We start from the raw sequence: 21648 nt of genomic DNA, 5'->3' as shown, positions 1-21648 counted from the left end.
ACATTGAAAGATTATACAAAATTTATTTATTTTACTGCTTAACGGAATACATTCAAAATAGATCTATTCAAGACATTAAAAATAGAATGATCACATAAAAATAAAACAAACATTGAAGAAAAAAGTGTCATCAAATAATTACATACATGGATGTGGATCCATATTTGTTGATATTCCAATCGACTGAATGTTTATATAATAAAAATAGTTGTCCCATATGCTTGTCGAATGTAAAACTTTGAGCAATACAATGGACAATTGGATTATTCTTTTTATATATACAACACTGTTGATTCCTTTTGGTCGTTCTCAAAAATGAAACAAAAAACTTTTAATGTTATAAATATAACAAAATGGACGATTTAAGAGTCATTTATAAGATTTTAAACGTTTTTAACTTTTTTTAAAGGAAATAATTTAAAAAAAAGATGATTGGCATTGATTAAAAAAAAAATTAAATCCATAATAAAATGGCTGAATTACAAATTTCATTTCTATACATTTTGTATCGTTAATTTACAAGAAGACAAAGCAAATTCAAAATAACAAACAATTAAGAACTGAATTTAAAGTTTTCAGCACATTTATATATAATTTAAAAAAATTATAAATAGTTATACATTTTTTTTCTTAGTGTGTTTTGTAATTGTAAAAATAGTAATAACTTTTTCTTGGGTTCATTTGAATGGTTAGAGATAAAAGCTATCTGAAGTGTAGTAGAGTATAGACGGAATAGAAGTGGAGATGAGAAGAACAGCGAGTGTCAATTGAGTCCATGAACTACGTGACATGCCATTGCAATAATCTGTGGTACAGAAACATATTTTTCTTCCTGCACTGATTGCACAGTCTCCAGATTCAAAAATTCCTGCTGGAGCACAATTCCGTGTTATCAAACCATCCGGGGATGTTTTTGTCATACATGCCTGAAACCAAATATAAATATAAAATTAAAGTATTTCTCAATTAATTCTTTATATATTTGAAGGTCAAAAAGAGTTATGCGTAATTTTTCTGTTAACATTGTTTCTCTTGCTAATTTTCCCATATTATTTTTGGCCTCTTGGAGATTTTGCTGCATTGCTGAAAAGTCCTGGGCTTCATGCATAGATGACACATTTATTTAAATATATTTTTTTTTAAAGAGCCAATTTTGAACTAAAAAATTGTTTTCTTTGTTAACCTTGGAACATTTCAACCAATCTGATAATTATAATCTTATAAACTAATCATCTACCACAATAAATCAGTTTTTAAGTAATTTTCATTATGTTTGTATAAAGAAAAGTTATAATAAATATAATTAAAAAACCCACATGAACTAAAATAAGTTCTGTGCCTTGACAAGGGGAGACATCACCTGTCTGATATGATTTTTGAAACTGTCTAAAACAAAACTTGAAATGTGTAAATACTATCATTAAGTAACATATATAAAACTTTTCTGACTTATAAAATATGTTATATTACTTTTTGGGAGAAAAGTATGAAATACTTTTTATGTATAACAGCGTTTTGTTATAATTTTGTGTTAAGTTAGTATTTGAACATTGACTTGATCAATTTAGGAATTTTCTTATAAAAACGATTAAGTTTTAGATATATGTAAATCTTGAAAAACGTGATAAAATTAAGATCATTCAAATAATTTTTTTTTAAAACAAATTAACTACTAATAAAGGACAACCCTAATTTTATAGTACTACACAAAAAAAAAAATCCCAGTCGTTGGGTAAATATTACTCTCAAAATTAAGTAGAATTGTTTGAATGTTGCAAACTGACGTATTGGTTACCCTTTGCGTGAATCTCTACCAAACTATTACTTTAGATATAATTATTTAAAGTATAGTTATTTTAATGTTAAAACTCATGTTGTCAATATATTGAAATAAAATTGACTGTTGCAAAGCACAAACTGACTCAATTTCTTGTTATATTGTGCAAAATATAATAAATCTAATTGATAAAGAAGGGAAAATGCTCGCATTTTAAGTGTGTGAGGCTACAATTTTATAGTCTACTTGTACTAGTTGTAAACATTGTAGATGCAAATTGTATCATTTTATTTTTCTAACTACATACTATGTTAATATCACTCTTCCTCATGGACAATGTCAAATTCAAAAATTTAGTTCACTCAAACTCGACTCTACTTAGTGCATGTGAATTTTTAGCCGATGGAAATAAGATTTTTTTTAACTCAAATCCAACATTAATATTCACTAATATACTTATAGAGCCATATATAGTCGTTTAATTAGTGTTGTACATCGTAAGTATTTTCGGTATATAAAAAAATAAGAACATAAATTAACATGATGTTACACTTATTTTGGGGTATGATCGTTGAGGGAATATGATACTCTTAATTTGTGGTATCCCTGTTGTCACCATATAAAAAGAAAATATTAGTAATTAGTAGTTATGTATTTATTACACTTACGTTTAAGTGTAAGTTGGAAATATATATTTAATTAATTGTATAAAAATAATTGATGTTTATATTAGCAATAATCATCTTGAAATATATAACGTGTTCTAGAGGATTTTTATACATCTTGTATGAGGGAAGTGCTGCTTAACTGTCATGATGTTTCAATAAAATAACTGCTAGCATATCTGAATTGAAGGAAATAAACACACCTTGGAGTTTAGTTAGAACTAAAATAACTGTGTCAAATGAACCAAATAACTTTCTGTTTTGCTTATATAGAGAACTAGCAACCCGGCATTGCTCAAAGATATTATGCAAAGACGTAGGCGGAATTACTCCGAGGAAAATTCTGAGTTTTACTCAGAGTACATACAACAAGTATTTACACCTATATACAATAATGTTACTTGACGTTGTTTATGAGTATAAAAAAAAAGAAAAATGAAATAGCATTAAAAATACTAAATTATTTTTAATACAAAACAATATAGAATTAGAACGGAAGAATTAGTCATTTAATATTCTCTGAACCTTTGATATTTAATAAAAAAAGTACAATTTTTTTAAAGAGAAAATATCACCTATGCTGCTCCTTTCAGTAGCGCAATATAAAAAATGAAGAACCTCAAACCTGTGTTCTTGTAAATCTATTGAGTGTACATAATTATTACTGCGCAATATGTAAATACTTTGTCTTAATTTTTTTACTTTTTTATTATTTTTTTTTCTTCAAATATTATCATTTATTGTCTCGAGAGCGTGGAAGACGAAGTTTACTTAATTAAAAAAATGTCTTCGATGAAATATGTAATTTTGTATTATTATATTTAAAAAAATACTTTTTAGTATATATTAAACACTGTAGTAATATCTTATCTTTTGAAAAATTTCTTAATCAAAAATATTGCTAGTACCATGTCTTATCTAAAGTAATTTCAATTTTTTGAAATTTTAATTGTTGCATGAACACAACGTTCTGCATCTAACTTCTTGATTTCCTACTATCAAAATTTCTATTGAATGTCTTTTATAACAAATATTTCAGACCATTAGCTTTAAACAAAGTACTAGATGAACTAGATAAATGGTCGGATTTGTCTTCCGATTCGTCAGATCAACATAATAAATCTACTGGAACTCAAAAGGTATTCATTACACCTCCTAATGATAGTAATATTACTGATATGGATTCTGGCAAAGAAGGTAACACGACCTTAGAAAACCTTCCTGCTTCACAGCTCACTGCATTTTCTTCAGTCGAATTCGTTATTGAAGAGGCCAAAAATAAAACCAATATATATCTGGCTAAAAAAGTTTTAAGAAATTGGGTAACTGAAGACATATCTGATAACTCAAAATTGACTGAATTTAATCACAAACCATCATGTACTTACTTTCTAAGAACTCCTTTTGAAATTTTTGAACTGTTTCTGTCGGAAGAGTCCATAGAAAATTAGTAAAATCAACTATGCAACTCAATGAAGTAACCATGCCTTTACAATAAATTCATATGAAATTGGGTGTTTTTTTTTGGAGTACTGTTAGTTTCAGGTTATTGCTCCGTGTCACGTTACTTACTTTTTTGGTAATTACAGCCAGATGTAAATAATGAAGCTATTGCAAAATCTATGAGCAGAAATCGTTTTGATGAAATTATAAAGTATTTTCATGCAACGGACATCCCATTCCATACATTAAACGACAAATTTACAAAGGTTCAGCTATTATTTGACATATTTAACCTAAATTTATCAAAATTTGGAGATGTGTTAGACCCAACTAATGTATCAATTGACCAAGCCATGACCCTTACATTGGACGTCACCCATCAAAGCAATTCATCAGAGGCAAGCCCATTCAATGGGGATACAAGACTTGGGTTGCTACTGATCCTAAGGGTTACGCCTTTGGTATATCATTATACCAAGGGAAACATGGAGCCAACGACAAAAGCTACAATGAATATGGTTTGGGAAGAAGAGTTATTCGTCAAGCATTGGAAAAAATTCAAAAAACTCACCCAAATACAAAATTTTCTTTATATTTTGACAATTTTTTTACTTCAATAAAACTTTTGGAAAAAATCAAAAATATCATGGTACTGGGAACCATAAGAAAAAGTACGGTAGATAAGTGCCCATTGCTCAGTTTCAAGGCGTTTAAAAAGTCACCTAGGGGGAATGAAGAATATTTTAAGGATGCAAATTCCAATATAGTTCTTATCAGGTGGAATGACAATAATATTGTTACCATTGCATCAACTGATTATGGTTTACTACCACTGAGGAAGACCGAGCGATATGTAGCATCCGAAACGAACAGAATGAAAATTCCTATTCCTGATGCAATTCATCAATACTACTTGAAAATGGGAAGAGTGCATAGAATGGATGAACACATTTTAATGTATAGACAATGCATTCGTGGAAAAAAATAGTATTTTACAATAATTAGCTTTTTAATTTCTGTATGCATGAATAATTCTAGGACATTTGCAAGAGAACGAAGTTACAATAGCTACTTATTGTCATTTTCACATCATGTTGCAAATGAAATACTGACAAAAAATGAAAAAAAGAAAACAATAATTTCGGTAGACCTAGATCAATATTAATGACACCGAGTGAAAATGAACGATTCGATAATATGGGTCATCATATTTAAAAGTAAGATCCTTCATCTCGAAGTCGCTGCAAGTTTTGTGATAGTCAAACTATACATATATATTTGTAAAAAATGCAAAGTGCATTTACATCACAAAATAATTTAAACAATTTCTATCATACTTCTTTTAAATAATTATTTTTAAATCTTTTCAACAGACTCTTGTATTTATATGATTCAATACCCATACATAATCCTACTAACACTGCCCATCATAAATCTAGTTTCAAAGCACAAAAAACCTACTCAACCACATACAAACATGGGATATACGTACATAAATAAACAACGGACTTCGTTGACAACAAGATTTATAGGACTTTACAAATACTATATTTATATATTATACGTCTTGTTCGTAATATCCTACTTTCAAGCATAAATATATAGCAATACAACAAGCATTCCGGGTATTATATAATCTGTGACTATACAGAACTGTTTAAGACTGCCGCTGCCTTAATAAATAAGTATGTGTGTGCCTAGTGGACATATTACTAAAATGGTCTTGAAATGAATGATTTTTGTTTTTGACTTAACCCTTTAACAACTTCAAGTTACATCATGTAAAATTGTCTTAAATTGCATCTACATTTTGCATTCTTTATTTTCTGTAATTTTTAAAGAGACGCTTGAACGGTTATTTTTGATTACACAATTGTAAATTTATATTCATATTTATAATAATAATATCAAAAATGTATCTTTACTTAATAAAAAAATATAAGATTGAGTGTTATTAATAGCCACAATTTTATGTTATCTGCCAGATATGACATCTAGGCGAAGCCATTGCCGAAGGTTACGAATGTAACAAGGCTGAAGGTCAAGGGTGCAAATACTCAATGGAAAAACTTACTAATATATATTATTCTTGACTACACATCATAATTATTCTTACTTTTTTGTTAAAGACTTGATTATTTGGATCAAGTATGAGCTGTATGACTTAAACATACAAAAAAACGCACATTGAGTTTTCAAGAGAATTATTTCTCACGAGAGCGTTGTCCATTAAGCTACATCGTTCCACTGCAAGCATTAGTTAAAATTATGAAAATTAGAGTACATAATCTCTATTGAGTAATACATAACTGGACTTTTGAAGGTGTTTAATTATTAACTTTTAATTTATTACGGCAAATTAAAATAAAATAATACTTATATTATAGACTACTTGTTATCAGTATTATAGATCAAACGGATAAATTTACTCTCACATCCCTCTCCAAGATCATGCTCTTCCTAACACGCATGCATTCTGGAACAAGTAAATATATAAACGAATAAATAACAAAACCTAGTAAAATGTAAATTACAAGACTTGCGATAACTGCACTTTGTTCAATATCTCAAATTAATTCTCAATGAGTGAATTTGAATTTAGTTATATCAAATGACAACAAAGTAAACAATAATTTCGATGATAAACATGTAAGAGACTAAAAAAAAAGAAGCATTTTGTCAAAATATTGTCCTCTAAAAAAAATATTTTTATCTTTCGAAATTAGTTTTATGCAATAACTCAAAGAAGAGACAAAAATTATTGATTCTTTTTCACAATAATTTAAACAATTTTATATAACAAATTTCTATGTTTGAGAAAAAAGCCATTGGAATGGTACTATGTACACACTAAGATTCATTCTCAAGAATTATATACTTGAAAACTTAATTTGAGACAAAAAAAAGTTCATATATTCATAAATTCTCTGAATTTCCGTAGATTTATCAAATCATTTTGGGCCTCGAATGGTGTAGTTGTACAAGAAAACATAATTGGCAGAAAGAAAATATAACAACTGTTCATTTTTGTTTAAATCATATTTTAATCAAAATAGAAAAATAAAAAAATCTAAGTACAAATATTTGGTAAAAATTTCGCAAGTATGTGATATAAAAATATTTAGTCAATTTTTATAAAAATTAAGCACCTTATAAATATTTGATTAATCAGTAAGCCCCAGAATAGACGTAATTGACAAAATGACCAAATTGTTTGTTCATGCTAATAATAAGTCATTTTATTGTGTATTCTATCGAGTGAAACTTTGCATTTTATTTCCAAGAAAGTAGGTAATATTGGGTTTACGTTACGTAAAATACATCTTAAAGATTAAAAGTTTGGCAAGAAGTATGCAACATCATTGAATGAATATACAATCTCCCAAAATTAATACTAAGTTACTACATTGAATCAGACTGGGATGCAAAATTGTAAGTCAGATTTCAATCATGTAGGTTATTTCAAGCATTTTTATAGCAAATAAATGAAATTGAAAAAAATATTGTAAATTTGGGCGAATGTATGGTTGAAGAATACTTTGCACACTCATCCTAGCATTTAAAGTTCTTTATAATAAAGAACTAAACCTATTTTTCTACTTGACCAAACAGTTTTTAAAGCTTTATTGTAACTAAATTTATTATTTATTCCCACATATTAATTTTTGGGTTAAACAAATTATTTCTTACTACAGGAGTTACTTAAGCATAAATACTCTAATGGTTAAAGGCAAACCTTTCAATCTAGGTATGATACGAATTCATAACTTAATGCCAGCTATTGAAACAATAAGAGTATGATTGATCATCTGCATAACTTGTTATTACTGGAACCAAGGATGAAACCAGCGTTATTAGTCAATTTAAATATCTAATTAAGTGATTATTAAATGCTTGAATTATAGAACTGATTTTTGAGTTACAAATGTCCTTTTTGAAAATACCTGACAAAGTGATGATGACAACAAAGATGATTTGTTCAGGGGTGAGAATGAAACCATCAATAAATTATGAAGATTTGAATGACAAGGAATAGTGGATCATTCAATTTTTATGAAATAAATCTTTAATAGATGTCAGCCCTCAAATTATGCACCTCATTTAGTATTTGAAAGGTTATGAATATTTGATTAAATAAGAAGATCATTTTTGCATTCTTAATAATAGACAAAAGTTGTCAATCTTGAAATTGAGCTCTTCAAAACACTCTATCCAGAATTAAAAAAGAGTCTAGGAGGATTGAAGATTGAAATTAGATCAAAAACAAGATTTAAATAAAATACCTCAGAACTATTTTGAAGTACTATTGAACTTATCTTAGAAAAGGAAAACTGTTTCGAAAGTATTTGAATATATACTGCATGCTGATAAAATTGTTTAAATCCAAGGCTTGAAATGATCAATCCAAAATTGAAATAAAGCAAGAGTCTTTTAAAAGATTGCAATTTTTCCATTCTTTGAATACTTTCTACTATGTTTCATAATCGAATAGAAAGACAAAACTTTTGTTGCAAAGAACTCTAGTAATAAAGTTAAGATATGTCAATAACTTTTATGAAAATTGCTAGAAAAATATCGAGATTACCCCTTCCTATTAATCCTAAAAAGGTATATAATTCATCTACCATAAAATGCATAAATATACTAGAGATATTTTTCATGTTTTTTTTTTATAGAACTAGGTATATCCGGGTGTTTGAACTTCAAATTATTTTAATGGGCGAAAGTAATTTGCAACACCATAAATGTAGTCTTAACTACTAATTTGCTGTTAGAAGTACATAGTAATGTACTAATGCAATTAAATAATGTACCCAATTTATTTATGAGAATATAATAATGGAAACGTCATAAAATATCTTTAACATTAGTTACCATTTTTTAAAAACTAACTCCAGCTCCTCTCTTTTGAATTGGTTACTAGTGCCCCTAGTGACGAGTCAAAATGCAAGATAAAAAGGATTGTGCGTTCTCTGTAAGATATCCTTTGACGACTCATCACTTGTGTAATTAAGTACTCAAACAAAAAGATAAAGATTTGAAATCCCCCAGACAATAGTTATATTTCATATATTCCTCCCCATTACCCCTTCATAAATAAATTTTTTTATCGGGAGTCAAAACGGGTACTTACTCTCTATTAAACAATTATGCTCATTTTTTTTTTTCAATTTTACCCGTCGAAAATTTTTATATTGATATTTTGGGTTTGAGTCGACGAGTGCCGGTTTCAACAATACTCATCCCTAATATATTTGTCTTTAGGTAAATATTAGTACTGAGTTTTGGTCTGAAAATCCTATACCGTTCTTATTTTTAGTTAACTAATTTGGCCCTTATAGAAGTTTGGTCTGGAAAGGTATCAAAGAAAAAATATGTTTGTATAAATCTTAGAAAAAAATCTGTTTCGATCAATTTTGCAAAGAAATTGGTATGGAGTGCTCTCATTAAAATTTTAATCTAGACTCATTCAAAACCTTATTATAAACATATATAAAAAATCCATTCGAAATAATGTATTTTTTATGGATATCTTTTTAACTACACCTTATATGCTCTTTGGAAATCAAGATATCAAAAAATATAGATTATTATATTATAAAAGCTCAACAAAGGATGACACCATTATGAGTCGATAACAACCTCTGAATTAATACTTCGTCGCTTCATATTCTCTATGCATAAATCATACTTATACAACCCATAAATCAGAACAAGGAAGAAAATCAATTTATATTTTGAGACCAATAAATCGATTTACAATTGATTTAAAATTATTAAATTTAGGTCAATGGTCTGGTATTGCGATCTAGACAGTTCTATTGGTTCAAATCGGTCGAGAAAAAAGACACTTAAGACCAACCAGAAAAAAAACAAAAAAACATTCCGTCTTGAAACAGGTCTCAACATTAGTAGGTATATGTAAATTTATAATCAAGATGAATCTACGAATAAATATGCATATATTATATAAAATGTTAACATATGATGGATATTGCCTGCAGGTGTATGAATGCCTTAAATGATCAAGAAGATAATATATGGATACTCCTATACTTTTCCTTTCTTTTTATACGATTGTAGCTTATTTGGGAATTAAAAAGAAGTTGTTTAATATTTACCGAGTCATTAATACGAATTGAATGTTTTCAATTTCTTGAATCACTAACAAAAACCAATTATGGAGAATGTAAATAAAAACCATCAAAGTGAATGGAAAAGACCTTGGATCAGAGTATATTACTATATAATTTGTTGTACATTTTGTTGAACACGTAGAATGTACCAAAGTCCTAGGTAAAATATATTCAAAGTCCTCCTTCTTTTTTATTATGGGTCCCATCAATATTAAATAGAAAATTTAAAAAATGTAGGTGTTGTCTAAATTAATATAAGGCTACTTTTAAAATATAGAGACGAACTCTATAAGCCAGAATATGATGATCAAATAATAAATAAGTTTGTAAACCCCATGTACGAGTATATACCCATAAACATTTGATAAAAATTACTCTGCTCTCCAAAAACTGGATTCTGATAAAATACATAATAATAATAATTTTTATAATGAAAACCTTTCTTATATTTAATATTGTACATTAATAGATAAAAAACAGAAGTGGTACTTAATATATTTATTTTCCCTATCAGGTGATGCTCATTGGGGGATATTTACTCCATTCCATTAAATAAGGTAAATAATTTTATTTATTATTAACCAACACACGAATAAGCTAAATTATTCAATTCATTTATTCATAAAAATGTCATCTATTAATATTTGTACGTATACAAAACTTTATGTGGTGTAGCCAGAGCACAAATAATACATCATACAATGAAACGATGTAGCTCAATAAACAGTGTGCTAGGAAAAAAAGGATTCAATGGTGTTGTTCAGGTTTAATCTTCTTATTATAAGTGAGGGATCTTTAACATTAGACCGAATAATAATCGCAGTTTGTACTTTCAGGGGAGGTCAGACCTGTACTTGTATAAAATTCATCAATGTTATTTCATGTTCTGATAACATTCAAAGGTTCGTTAAATTTAAAAGAAAGATAACTTCATTCATAATAGACTCCCAGGACAAATTCATCAGCCTCAACTATTTGCATGCCTTGTTCATCACTTTTAGTAACTCCAATGGTCCCATACAAACGCTCTCACTGAAGGGAAAACCGTTGATTTAAAAAAATAGTTATTTGATTATTTCAGTCCTGAAATCACGTCTTATTATTTATCATTTCCGCCAAGAAAAGTTGAGCGATGTCAATACCATATTACTCTGGTAATAGTTTTAGTAACAAAGGTATGTTTTTAAACATGTGAGACATATGATAGTTTGTCTGTATGTATGTCCTTTTCAAGTGTAACATTTTCTGTCCCCCCACTTCCAATTAACAGTTGATTACTTAAGTACATACTTGATAAAGAAAACGGATAATGCAAGTTAATTTAATTTTTTTTATCTCAAAGATATAAATAAAATAAAAACCATCAATTATAGTTTGTTGATACATATTTTCAACTTAACCAAATTTTGAAATTTTTTGCGTTTTTGAATCATAAAAAATCATAAAATGGAACTTTCAAAGTTTATTAAAATTCTTTCCAATTTGATCACATTGACAAAGAGTATAATTTGTGATAGAGTAAAGACTTCATTAAAAGATATAGTATTTACAAGTTATTGAAGATTTGTTATATTAAAAATCCTTTTTTATATTTATTCAGTATCAAGGATTATTAATAGTATATATATTAACTTTTGCTTTCTGTATTAAGAGTATTTTCAGGTTTCTCGAGGTAAAAAAAAAAACACAACATTTCAATACCAAAGGTAAACATTTCTTGACTAATGTTATTGTTCCACAAATGTATGTTCACTTAGTGCATAGTATTGTTGGGCCAATGGAATATCAATTCCTTACGTCAGTCTACTCTATCAGAAGTTATAAAAAAAAATCCTTCTTAGACAGAACACCCCTCCCAAAAAAAAAAACCCGATCTGTTATGAAGTTTCTTTTCATAATATGGGTCTGATGTTTTTCCCTGGCTACTGCAAAAAATAGCAATTAACTTGTTAATACATGTAGTTTAATCAGACTAAAATATATGTACAAAATAAATAAAGTATTTATAAAGTCTTAGCGTCAGAGTTGAACACCTGATAATTTTTGTTAGTCCGCTTATATAAATTCACTGCCATTCCACTTATTTTCTAGTTTTACAAGTACGCCAAGACTAACTAATCTACAACAGATACTGAAAGATTATTGACAGGCTGTTTCTTACAGGCAGGTTGTTTTTCTGTCTTATTGCTCTAAACTTTTGTACCTGTTCCTCCTCACTTGGTCTCTGGAAGAAACTCTAATAATCCGACTTGGCAGAGGTTGAAGAGCTAACAATTTTTCAATTTACATTTTACTCTTTCGTTAGTGAAATTGCTGAATAGTAAAAAAATATACGTACTAAAATAACATGTCTTCTTAAATTTTTTATCCTGAAGTAAGAAAGAAGACTATCACTGCCATATAAATAAGAATAAAGGGTATGTGATACCAACTTTATTCTACTGTGCATTGTCAAGATACATAATCCCAAATATGTAAAAATATATATATTTAATTACATAATAAACAGTTGATAGTAATTACGTCATTTAAATTTGGTAACCCTATTTAACTATTCTTTATAACTTTCACGTGAAAATAATAATTAAATGCTAACAGTACTTGTATGAATATATAAAATCGAGAAAGTAAATCAATGAAATATTTATAATTTCGTACCTATTTTTAGAATCAAATTAGTACCCATCATATTTTGATGAAGTTGCGTGGTTTATTTAAAATAGTAGTTACAATACTATACATAATTTTGTAGCTACAATTGCACGCATGGGTCCTCACATCAAAAAAAAGAGGAAGACTCCCATAAATCATAAGAAAAAAGAAATGAGTGACTTTTAAGCAAGGCAGCTAATTAAATTTCACTAAAACTCGATTTAAAACATCAAGATCATAAAAAATTGCATATTATTAGATATATTGTTCCAGAAGAATACTGACAAGTATTGGCAATAACAAGTTGATTCAAAGTAATAAGAAGTATTTTTATAAAATCTCAGGCTATAAAATATCCCAATTTACTAATAGAGGGTTAAAGAAGTCAAATTGATGTCTCAGTTTTAAACATGGCTAGAAATTTTATGGAAATGTTAATTTACAAAGCTAGTTGATTGTCTCTGGTTGAATGTAAAATGATCTATTTATGACCCAGAAACACAAATGATACTGAAAAAAATCTATAAGAATATTAAGTATAAATGTGTATACCTATAGAGTGGCTCTAAGAAATAAAATACATCCTCTTTGGAAAGATGTAAACGACATGATAAAAGAAAATATCCTGCTTTCTCCTCCTTCCCAAAATTATGGCCTTTCTCTCTTTTTGAAAACACTAAAAAATCCTCACTATGATTACTATTGAAATATATAAATTAATATGTTAAATACATATTCTGATTTCTAAACTACCTACACAATAATAGTTAAAAGATTGAAGATATATCTGATCCTATCGTAACTCTAAAGAAGCTCACCGTTGGTGATTGAAATATTCTTTGAAACGGTGCGCCTTTTTAGTGAAATGATTGAAACAGCCAACATGATATAAAGTCGGTATATTGATGACAGCTGTATGTGTCATAAAATCGTTGATATTGACCAAACAGTTCGTATACATATAAAATATTCTTTGATGTATGTAGGCTGGTAATAGAAAAACACAAACAAAACAAAAACACAAAAGAGGTTGATTATGCTCTAACGCATGACAAAAAATTTCCAATTAATTGATTTTTTGTCATTTCCCATTAATTAATTTTTCACAATCTCAAAAAACTCTATAAAAACAAAAGAAAGCAAATCTATTTTGAAAGAAAAGTAACGTAATTTAAGATAAGTTTTAATTTTTTTATTTTGCTTTCAAGCATTATGTATTTATTATTTCATACATTTTTCCCTAGTCATAAAGGTCTTAAATAACTTTTTTCATAAACAAAGTGATTGATGATGGATAGAAAATAGTTTTTTATTATAAAAAAAGGTTAATTCAATAGGAAATTTTCACAAGAAGAGAGATAAGACTAAAATTTATTGTAGTATTATGGACAGTAGACCAGTTTTAAAATAAATTTTATGTATATGGAATTAAAAGACAAAATTCTTAAGTCAGACGAAGTAAAAGTAATAAATATAATGTTTATTTATACCTAATGAGTGCAACTTAATCAGACGAAATTATGGAACATTTAAAAACAATTATAAATCTATCAGTTAAATTTAAAAAAAAAAAAATGATAATTTAAAAAAAAAGTAAACCATTACTTAAAGGTTTTGACTTTAAATTTATCAAGGTAACAACCTATAATTGTTTTTAAATTTTAACCATTTAAAGGTAGAAACCTCAAAATTAAAAAAAAAACAAACAACAAATGTAGAGTGGAAAATTCATGCAATTAGGAGTAATTTTATTTATAAAAATCCTAACTTCATTGACCGATATAGTTTCATGTAACATATATTATATTTTCCTATATAATATTTTGTTTAATGATTCCTTTGCTTTCTTTTACTAGGTAAGTGAAGCTATTATTTTTACCATATACCATAAAAAAATTAAGGTCAAGAATTAAGTTAATAGTTTTTTTGTTTTTCTTCAGAAAAAAAAAAAAATTAAAACAGGAGTTTTGTTAAACTAACTGATAGCTTTTGATAAAATATATTTTTTTCCTATAATATATTAACCATTTCTACATCTTTAAGGCCTCATAATTCACAAGGTTGGATTATGATACAGATCCAACATTGCGTATCTAAGCTACTATATAAGCTACTATCTAGCCATTGTTGCGTCTTGACGAAGGTGAGGAGGTTCCAATTATTTAAACAAAGGAATCCAGGATGACCGAGAGAAATGAGGAGAGGAAAGACGTGGAGGAATAAAACAAGGCTTATTTATAAGAACATCTGTATTCTTATTTATGCAAAAACCTACTCTGATAAATACATAAAATACACGACTATTTATACTTAAAACGAGGTAAAAGATCGTATTTTACACATATATATATTTACAAGAAAATAAGAGAAGAGAATAAGGCGGAAGAAAACACTAATACATTACATTTTCTGAGGAAGGAAACTAAAGACCCAAAAACATTTTTTTATATTAATGCAGCAAAACAGACAAAATACAGGATCGTTTGACCTAAGTAAATGATAGGAAAGATACATTTTATATTAAATCGAATATCAGTTACATAAATACCGACCAGGAAAGGTATCTTTAGCAAATTGCAAAGTATTTCGTATAAATTTAGATGTAAAAAAAACCCAATTGGCGTATGGTTCAGTTTTAACAATTAAGAATGTAATAAATGTGCTGTTGTATTGTGATCATAATATGAATTACGTGTACAATGTCTCCAACAGTCGGATGAACAGGGATATAGCTGTCAAGAAGCTTGATGAAGTACCTGACAAAATTAAATTATTTTTTAACTAAAAATGCTATTTCAATCAAGGTATTGAGGATTTTTGTTTCAAATAACAAAATTTGCCCATCTTTTAAATAAAAACAATGGCAAAAAACAAAACAAATAAACAACAGAGGTTCTGATATTGTTAATATTATATTTATACTATGATTTGATTTGTGAATGAAAATAATATATTTCAAAATTGTGAAGAGGTTTTGTGATTATAACCTCCTTCGTTTAAATTCTTTTTTTCACCTCTTTTGATCCTTTTTATTAAAGTCATTCTTATAGGTCAGTGATAATGGAATACTCATTATCTTTTTTTTTTTTTACAAATTATTAATCAGAAAGAGCCAAAACAATGAAAAGGAAAATAACTAGAATCATATTTTATAAAAAAACAGGGAAAAATAGATATTGAATAAAAAACATAAATTAGGAATTTCTGTATTAGGCGGAGCAAAATAATCTCCTAAATAGGAAAGTATAATAAAGTGATTTATTTTCACCAATATCGTCTTATGTAGAGTTCTAGAAAATCTGATCAAAAACGCATACAATATTTTTGTATTTTCCTATATTAGCAGTATTTTTTTATTATTCCAAAGCTGTTATCATTATTCTTAATCCTTTAAACGTCTAAATATAAAGTAGTCAATGGTATATGTAAAGACGGAGAGTAACATTGATGATTGGTTGCGTAATTATAAGTATCTAGTTGTAAATTGGAATTTTCTTTGGTATGTAGAAAACCCTAAAATTTACACGATAACTTCGACAATTGGAAGAATGTATGAATGAAAAACAGCTAAGCTGTCACACCATTTCATTAAATAAGCTGCTAGTAGCCTTGGAGAAGAGGGAGATAAACGTTCGTTAGACTGTTAGTACACCATAATGAAAATTCGTACACCAACTAGAGTCAAAAATGGCTCAGATGAAGACTCGTTACCTCCAGCTTTTATACAAACAAGTCCCAAAAGAACGAAGAAGAGAGGACCGCTCCTTTAGTGGCAAGGAGCAGAGACCTCCCAACATATATTTTATGAGTGTAATAAGATATCTTCAGAAGCAAAGTCGAGAAAATTATCCTAAAGGAGTTTGGTATAACTCAGACAAAAGCAGACTGTATGTTTGTATGTATTGTATCCATTCCTTAAAAGCGGAATCAATTTTCTCCAAAGTCATCTCCATGATGTACATAGCAAGGTGCAAAGTCTCCACAAGTATGGTTGATGTCATTAAGAGAAACATTGACCTTCTTCGGGGGCTGTAGGAGGTATAATGTTTATATTGGCATTTACAATAAACATACAATATAGATATACACAGAGGTTGGGCGAACTCAATTTAGATAATTATTCCGAGGAGAAGTAATTTGTAATATATAAGAAATTTTCTCACCTTGTTGCATTTCTTAATGACTTCTTTTATTATAGATTTTATTTTACTAAATTTTGTGATCAAATTTTTTTTTTTTTTTTAAAGTTATTATTTATTGTTAGTATTAAGTAATCTAAGTGTGGGAACTAAAATATAACAAGTTTATTTAAGAAAAATATATATAATAAGCTGCAAGTAGCTATGTGATGAAGGAAAAAAACCGCAAAGGATAGAGAGGAATTACTCCAATGTCGATCCCTAATTCTACTCTAAGTAGATAAGGAGTCACATTGATTATATTAAAACATCATAATAGCTAATCAGCTCCAATTCCAAACATTCTTCAAATCGTCAAATTTCCTTGGCAATTTCTCAGTTTCCTTTTTTAAGCATCCCGACAGATCATATTTTCTGCAAATCTATACGATTTACAAATCTATGTATATGTATAATAATTAATATGTTAAATTTAAGGACAAATATTTTATACTTTTACACCTTTCAAATCATAAATAGATTATCAATAATTTGAATTTTACCTTTATAATATTTAAATACCGTATTATTTTTAATTGTAATTAAACATTCTAATTTGGACTAATTTTGGCTAACCCATTTAGAGTTTATCAATTGCTAGAAATGGTATGTTCGTATTAAATACAGATTAGGAAAAAATATAATAACAATTCTTCGAAAATTGCCCGTAGGAACTTTGGTATCAATAGAAAATTGCATACAGGATAATAAATATCTACAAACAAATTGCCCTTAATTATACTATATATTTATTGGTTAATATACTGGAACATCTATTGATATATCTATCACAACTTCAGGCGGCACAGATAAAAAAAATTAAAATTCCATCTGTATAATTATCCGAATCATAAAAATACTTTTTCATACTCTGGGTTTTCTCAAAAAATTGGAAAAACTGTAGAACATAATAGGGAGTGTCGAAGCTGCTATTGTATAAGAATTATAGGGAATTTAGGAGGGGTAATTTTTGATAACCCTACGTACACAGATAAACTGGAGTATAAGCAGTTATATACAGGCTTAATTGTTGTGGCGGTGGTTATTTTTATGGTGTTTAGAGGTCCAAAATTATTATACACAGATTATGTGTCTCTAAGGTACAATTTTGAAAGTTTTTGAGTAATTTTATTTTCCAAATTAGCAGATGGGAAAATAATTAACAGATCCTTACAAGGGTCAGAGCCATTTGTACCAGTTGGAAACTTGAAATTTACAGAGTTGTATTATTTTGATTTGGAAGGTTCTGTGTCAGGAAAGTAGAATTCTTTGTCATTGTATTTGTAGCCATGTATCTCAAGTACCTACTGCAAAGGTGTTCAGGCTCACAAAAATGGCTCATAAGACCATCTACGATGGTAAGAAGTGGGTAGACCACAACGAAATCATAGAGAGGAAGGAGGGATTTTTCTGATGATGACTGTTTTCCGAACGGCAATTTTCCTGCTTATAATCCTTGATGAACTTAAATAACACGCCATGACAATTATGATTTTCCTATACATAATGTATACAAACAAGTGCCACGCCTACAAAGAGTCAAAAAAAATTATTCGCCGCTGCCCCTTTTCCTCCTTTTCTATATTAAAATCGATGTTTCATACAAAATGTAAATAATTTGAATAAATTATAGATATTTGAGCCCCCTACAAATTACTTAGAATGAGGGATTTTTTTCTGTACGAAAGCGTTTTAGAAATAACATACATACATACAATATAGAAAAGAAAGCAATTGAGTACTCCATCAACAAGCCTTACTGTATTTTTGGAAAAATCTCCTTTATATAACATTAAAAAAACCAAATCATGCATCTACATGCAAACATTTCTTGAGAGCTTTACCTTACATATAAAATTTTCATCTATAAATTATTTTTCTTATTAATTTTTTATGACTGAAAGGGTATTACAAAAAAATTCAAAGGATCTCAAATGTTATTAATCATTTTGAATATAAAAATATTTTTTCACACTCCATTCACATAATTGCATAAATAATATATTTCAAAGTAAACTACAAACATGGATATTAGACTGTACCGTAATGAAAAAAGCTCGGATTTTGGTATTACAATGTATTTTTATTTTGCATTTTATTTATTTAATCAAGAAAAAAACCAAGGCCATCCAAAAAAAGGTCATTGACATGTTTTGTTTTGAAAATTTGTAAAATATCGAATAATATAATTGCTTATGCTGTTCCTATAAAATTATTGAGTTAAATCGAAATACAGGATTTTTAAAGAATTAAGCATTGTAAAGTAGAAGTATTTTCAACTATACTCTAATTTGACACATGATATTAGTGTTTTAGGCCTAAAGGTATCACAGTAAAATCTTCTTTTAACAATGCACAATTTTCTCTGGCCTCATCCTATCCCCTTAAAAACCCGGTTTTAGTACAAACACATAAATATGGACAGTACGTCTGGTACGAATGTCACTTTACCAAACCAATTATGTATCCTTAGGACAACATATCCCGTCTTCTTTCAATGAGGAACAAAAATGTTGTGCCCCTATGTGTATTTTCTGCAATTTAAATGATAAAGTAAACAACTAAATTTTTGGCAACGCGGTTAGACACGATACTCGACTCTTTAAAAAGGATTGCAAGGACACACTGACAATGATTTCCTGGAAGCGGACAAAATCGTCCAAAGTCCTATTATTAAGACAAATAAACAAAAAAATGACGATGAATCCCGGCCTATCGATGAATGTAATGCCTGGCAGCATCAATGGTGCGTTTCGTTCAACAGTCCATCGTGTCATCAATAAAGACCCTACGGTACCACTGCTATGTACGTTGCAAGGAACATCTACTAAACCTATAAAACAAGGGGGAAAGGGTTACCAAACTAATGCTTTTATCAAACTATAACAAAAGCCCTTTGGAGCTTTTGTATGCCAATCAAGAAACAATATTCAAAACATTTATCATTTTAAACTACAAACACTGTCCTTTAAATTATTCAAAATATGACATTTTATGATATATTTGACATTGAAGCCAGATTAAATCATTACTTCTGATAATTCAGCCATTTTAATAAAATATGGAAAAGTATAGCATTCTTACGTCAAATGTAACATGTGGAATGAATGCTCTTTTTGTTAAATAGGTTAACTGAACCAAATTGGGTGAAACAATACTATTTTAATTGTTTCTATCATAACAATTATAAATATTGTTTATTGATGTGAATTGTGTGTAATTTTTGGCTGGTCCGTTTTTTTTTTTGGAATTGGTGCTATGATGAATGAATTTTCTTTTCCTTAGCTATTTTCATTATTATTCCACTCCTGAGTAGTGAACTTATTTTTCTACTGCATTCAATTATATTCAAAACTTTTTTGAACATTCGTGTGTGCTCATAAAAAGGAGTACCTTGTTGGAGTCAGAGTAGAAATGAGGATCGACATTGGAGTAACTTTGTCTATGTCCTTTGAGAGCTGGTGTAATAAAATGTCATGACAGTTTATCTGCTCTATTCAAAAGAAAAAAAAGAAATTGTGAGAGTTACAGGTTATGTTTTGTTGATGTGTTTTTAGCATGCTATATGCAATATATAAAAAACCTCAATAGGAAAAGAATATACCTATACACTATACGGGAGTAGGAATAACAACAAATAAGGTATTATGGGAAAGCTGATGTGATTGAAACTGCGTTATTCGGGGATGTATGTATGTATAGCAAATTGGTGACTATCAAAATATATTTAACGGGTAAGCCAATAATCCTTTTGCATACTTTTATAACCAAATTTACCATATTAGGGGGGATTAAATTGATCATAATAATAGATGATGATGGATTTTATTAATTCAAAGGCTTTATTTGCAGTGCTGCAATTTAAATAACAAATAATCTAATAACAACAAGGTCATCAGAAAGACTCATGCTTAAAATATATTTTCTTTGTTTTATGCACTTATACCTATCTACTGCACACAGTTCTTTCAAAACAACAATGCACCTTTCTTCTCAAGGGGAATGTCGTTACATTACGTGCTTAAGTTACAAATACTTCAAATTTATTTATTCTAAAATGAATAAAAAAAAATGTTCAGCATTCTTTATGAGAGATAATAGAAATTAGAAATTTATCTATGTAATATGATCAGGGGGTATAACTTTACCATAAATGATCATAATGATCAAAATAACTTTCTTTAAAGCCTTAAGGCATATATTCATTCTAAATAATACATTTTTTAAATCAACGTAAACATTTAACCTAATGCCATACAATTATTATCATGTATTGGCTAGAAAAACCCGACACGACACTTTAAAAATTAATTAAAATGAGACTAACAACACGAGGGAAAACAAAAATTAAAAAACTGGGGTATATCTGATATATAAATATGATCAAGAAGGGAGGATCTCAAGGCAGTTCAGACAAATTATTATCATTGGTAAATATTATATACTTTATGATCATATTTCCCATCGATAGAGAGGGAGCTGAGGATAATAATAGCCTGAGAGACGTAATCATGGAGCTTCAAAGTGCTTGCTTCACTGCGAATAATATTATTTGGAGATAAGCCATTCAATTTTCCAACTATCCTTATACGTAAAAATGATGCAATCCAAGGGACTTAGTGTACATTAAAGTTGTTACAGGTCTCTTCCTCCACTATCCTGAGGGCTGGAGTAATTTTTACACAGTTTTTCATGGTCAAAAAACAAACAAACAACAATTTCACTCTTCAGGATCTACCCCGGACATTTTTGTAAAAATGCAAGATGTTCCCAGTCTGTACATCAATCAGTTTTTT

The 21648-nt window shown here is 28.4% G+C and overlaps 1 protein-coding gene across 1 annotated transcript in view; it reads right to left on the bottom strand.

Moving 5' to 3' along the window:
- Positions 1–3: 3 nt before the first annotated feature.
- The window catches only part of LOC121122086 (uncharacterized), a 60517-nt gene continuing 38872 nt past the window's right edge, over positions 4–21648 (bottom strand). The window contains exon 2 of the mRNA XM_040717098.2: positions 4–926. Within this exon, the coding sequence (XP_040573032.1) occupies positions 690–926 (237 nt within the window). The 3' untranslated portion in view covers positions 4–689. The remainder of the gene's footprint in view (positions 927–21648) is intronic.

The sequence above is a fragment of the Lepeophtheirus salmonis genome, chromosome 7 (assembly GCF_016086655.4).
Source record: "Lepeophtheirus salmonis chromosome 7, UVic_Lsal_1.4, whole genome shotgun sequence".
In the NCBI taxonomy this organism is placed as follows: Eukaryota; Metazoa; Arthropoda; class Copepoda; order Siphonostomatoida; family Caligidae; genus Lepeophtheirus; species Lepeophtheirus salmonis.
Note: the sequence above shows the minus strand (reverse complement) of the source record. Positions and strands in the feature narration are given on the sequence as shown.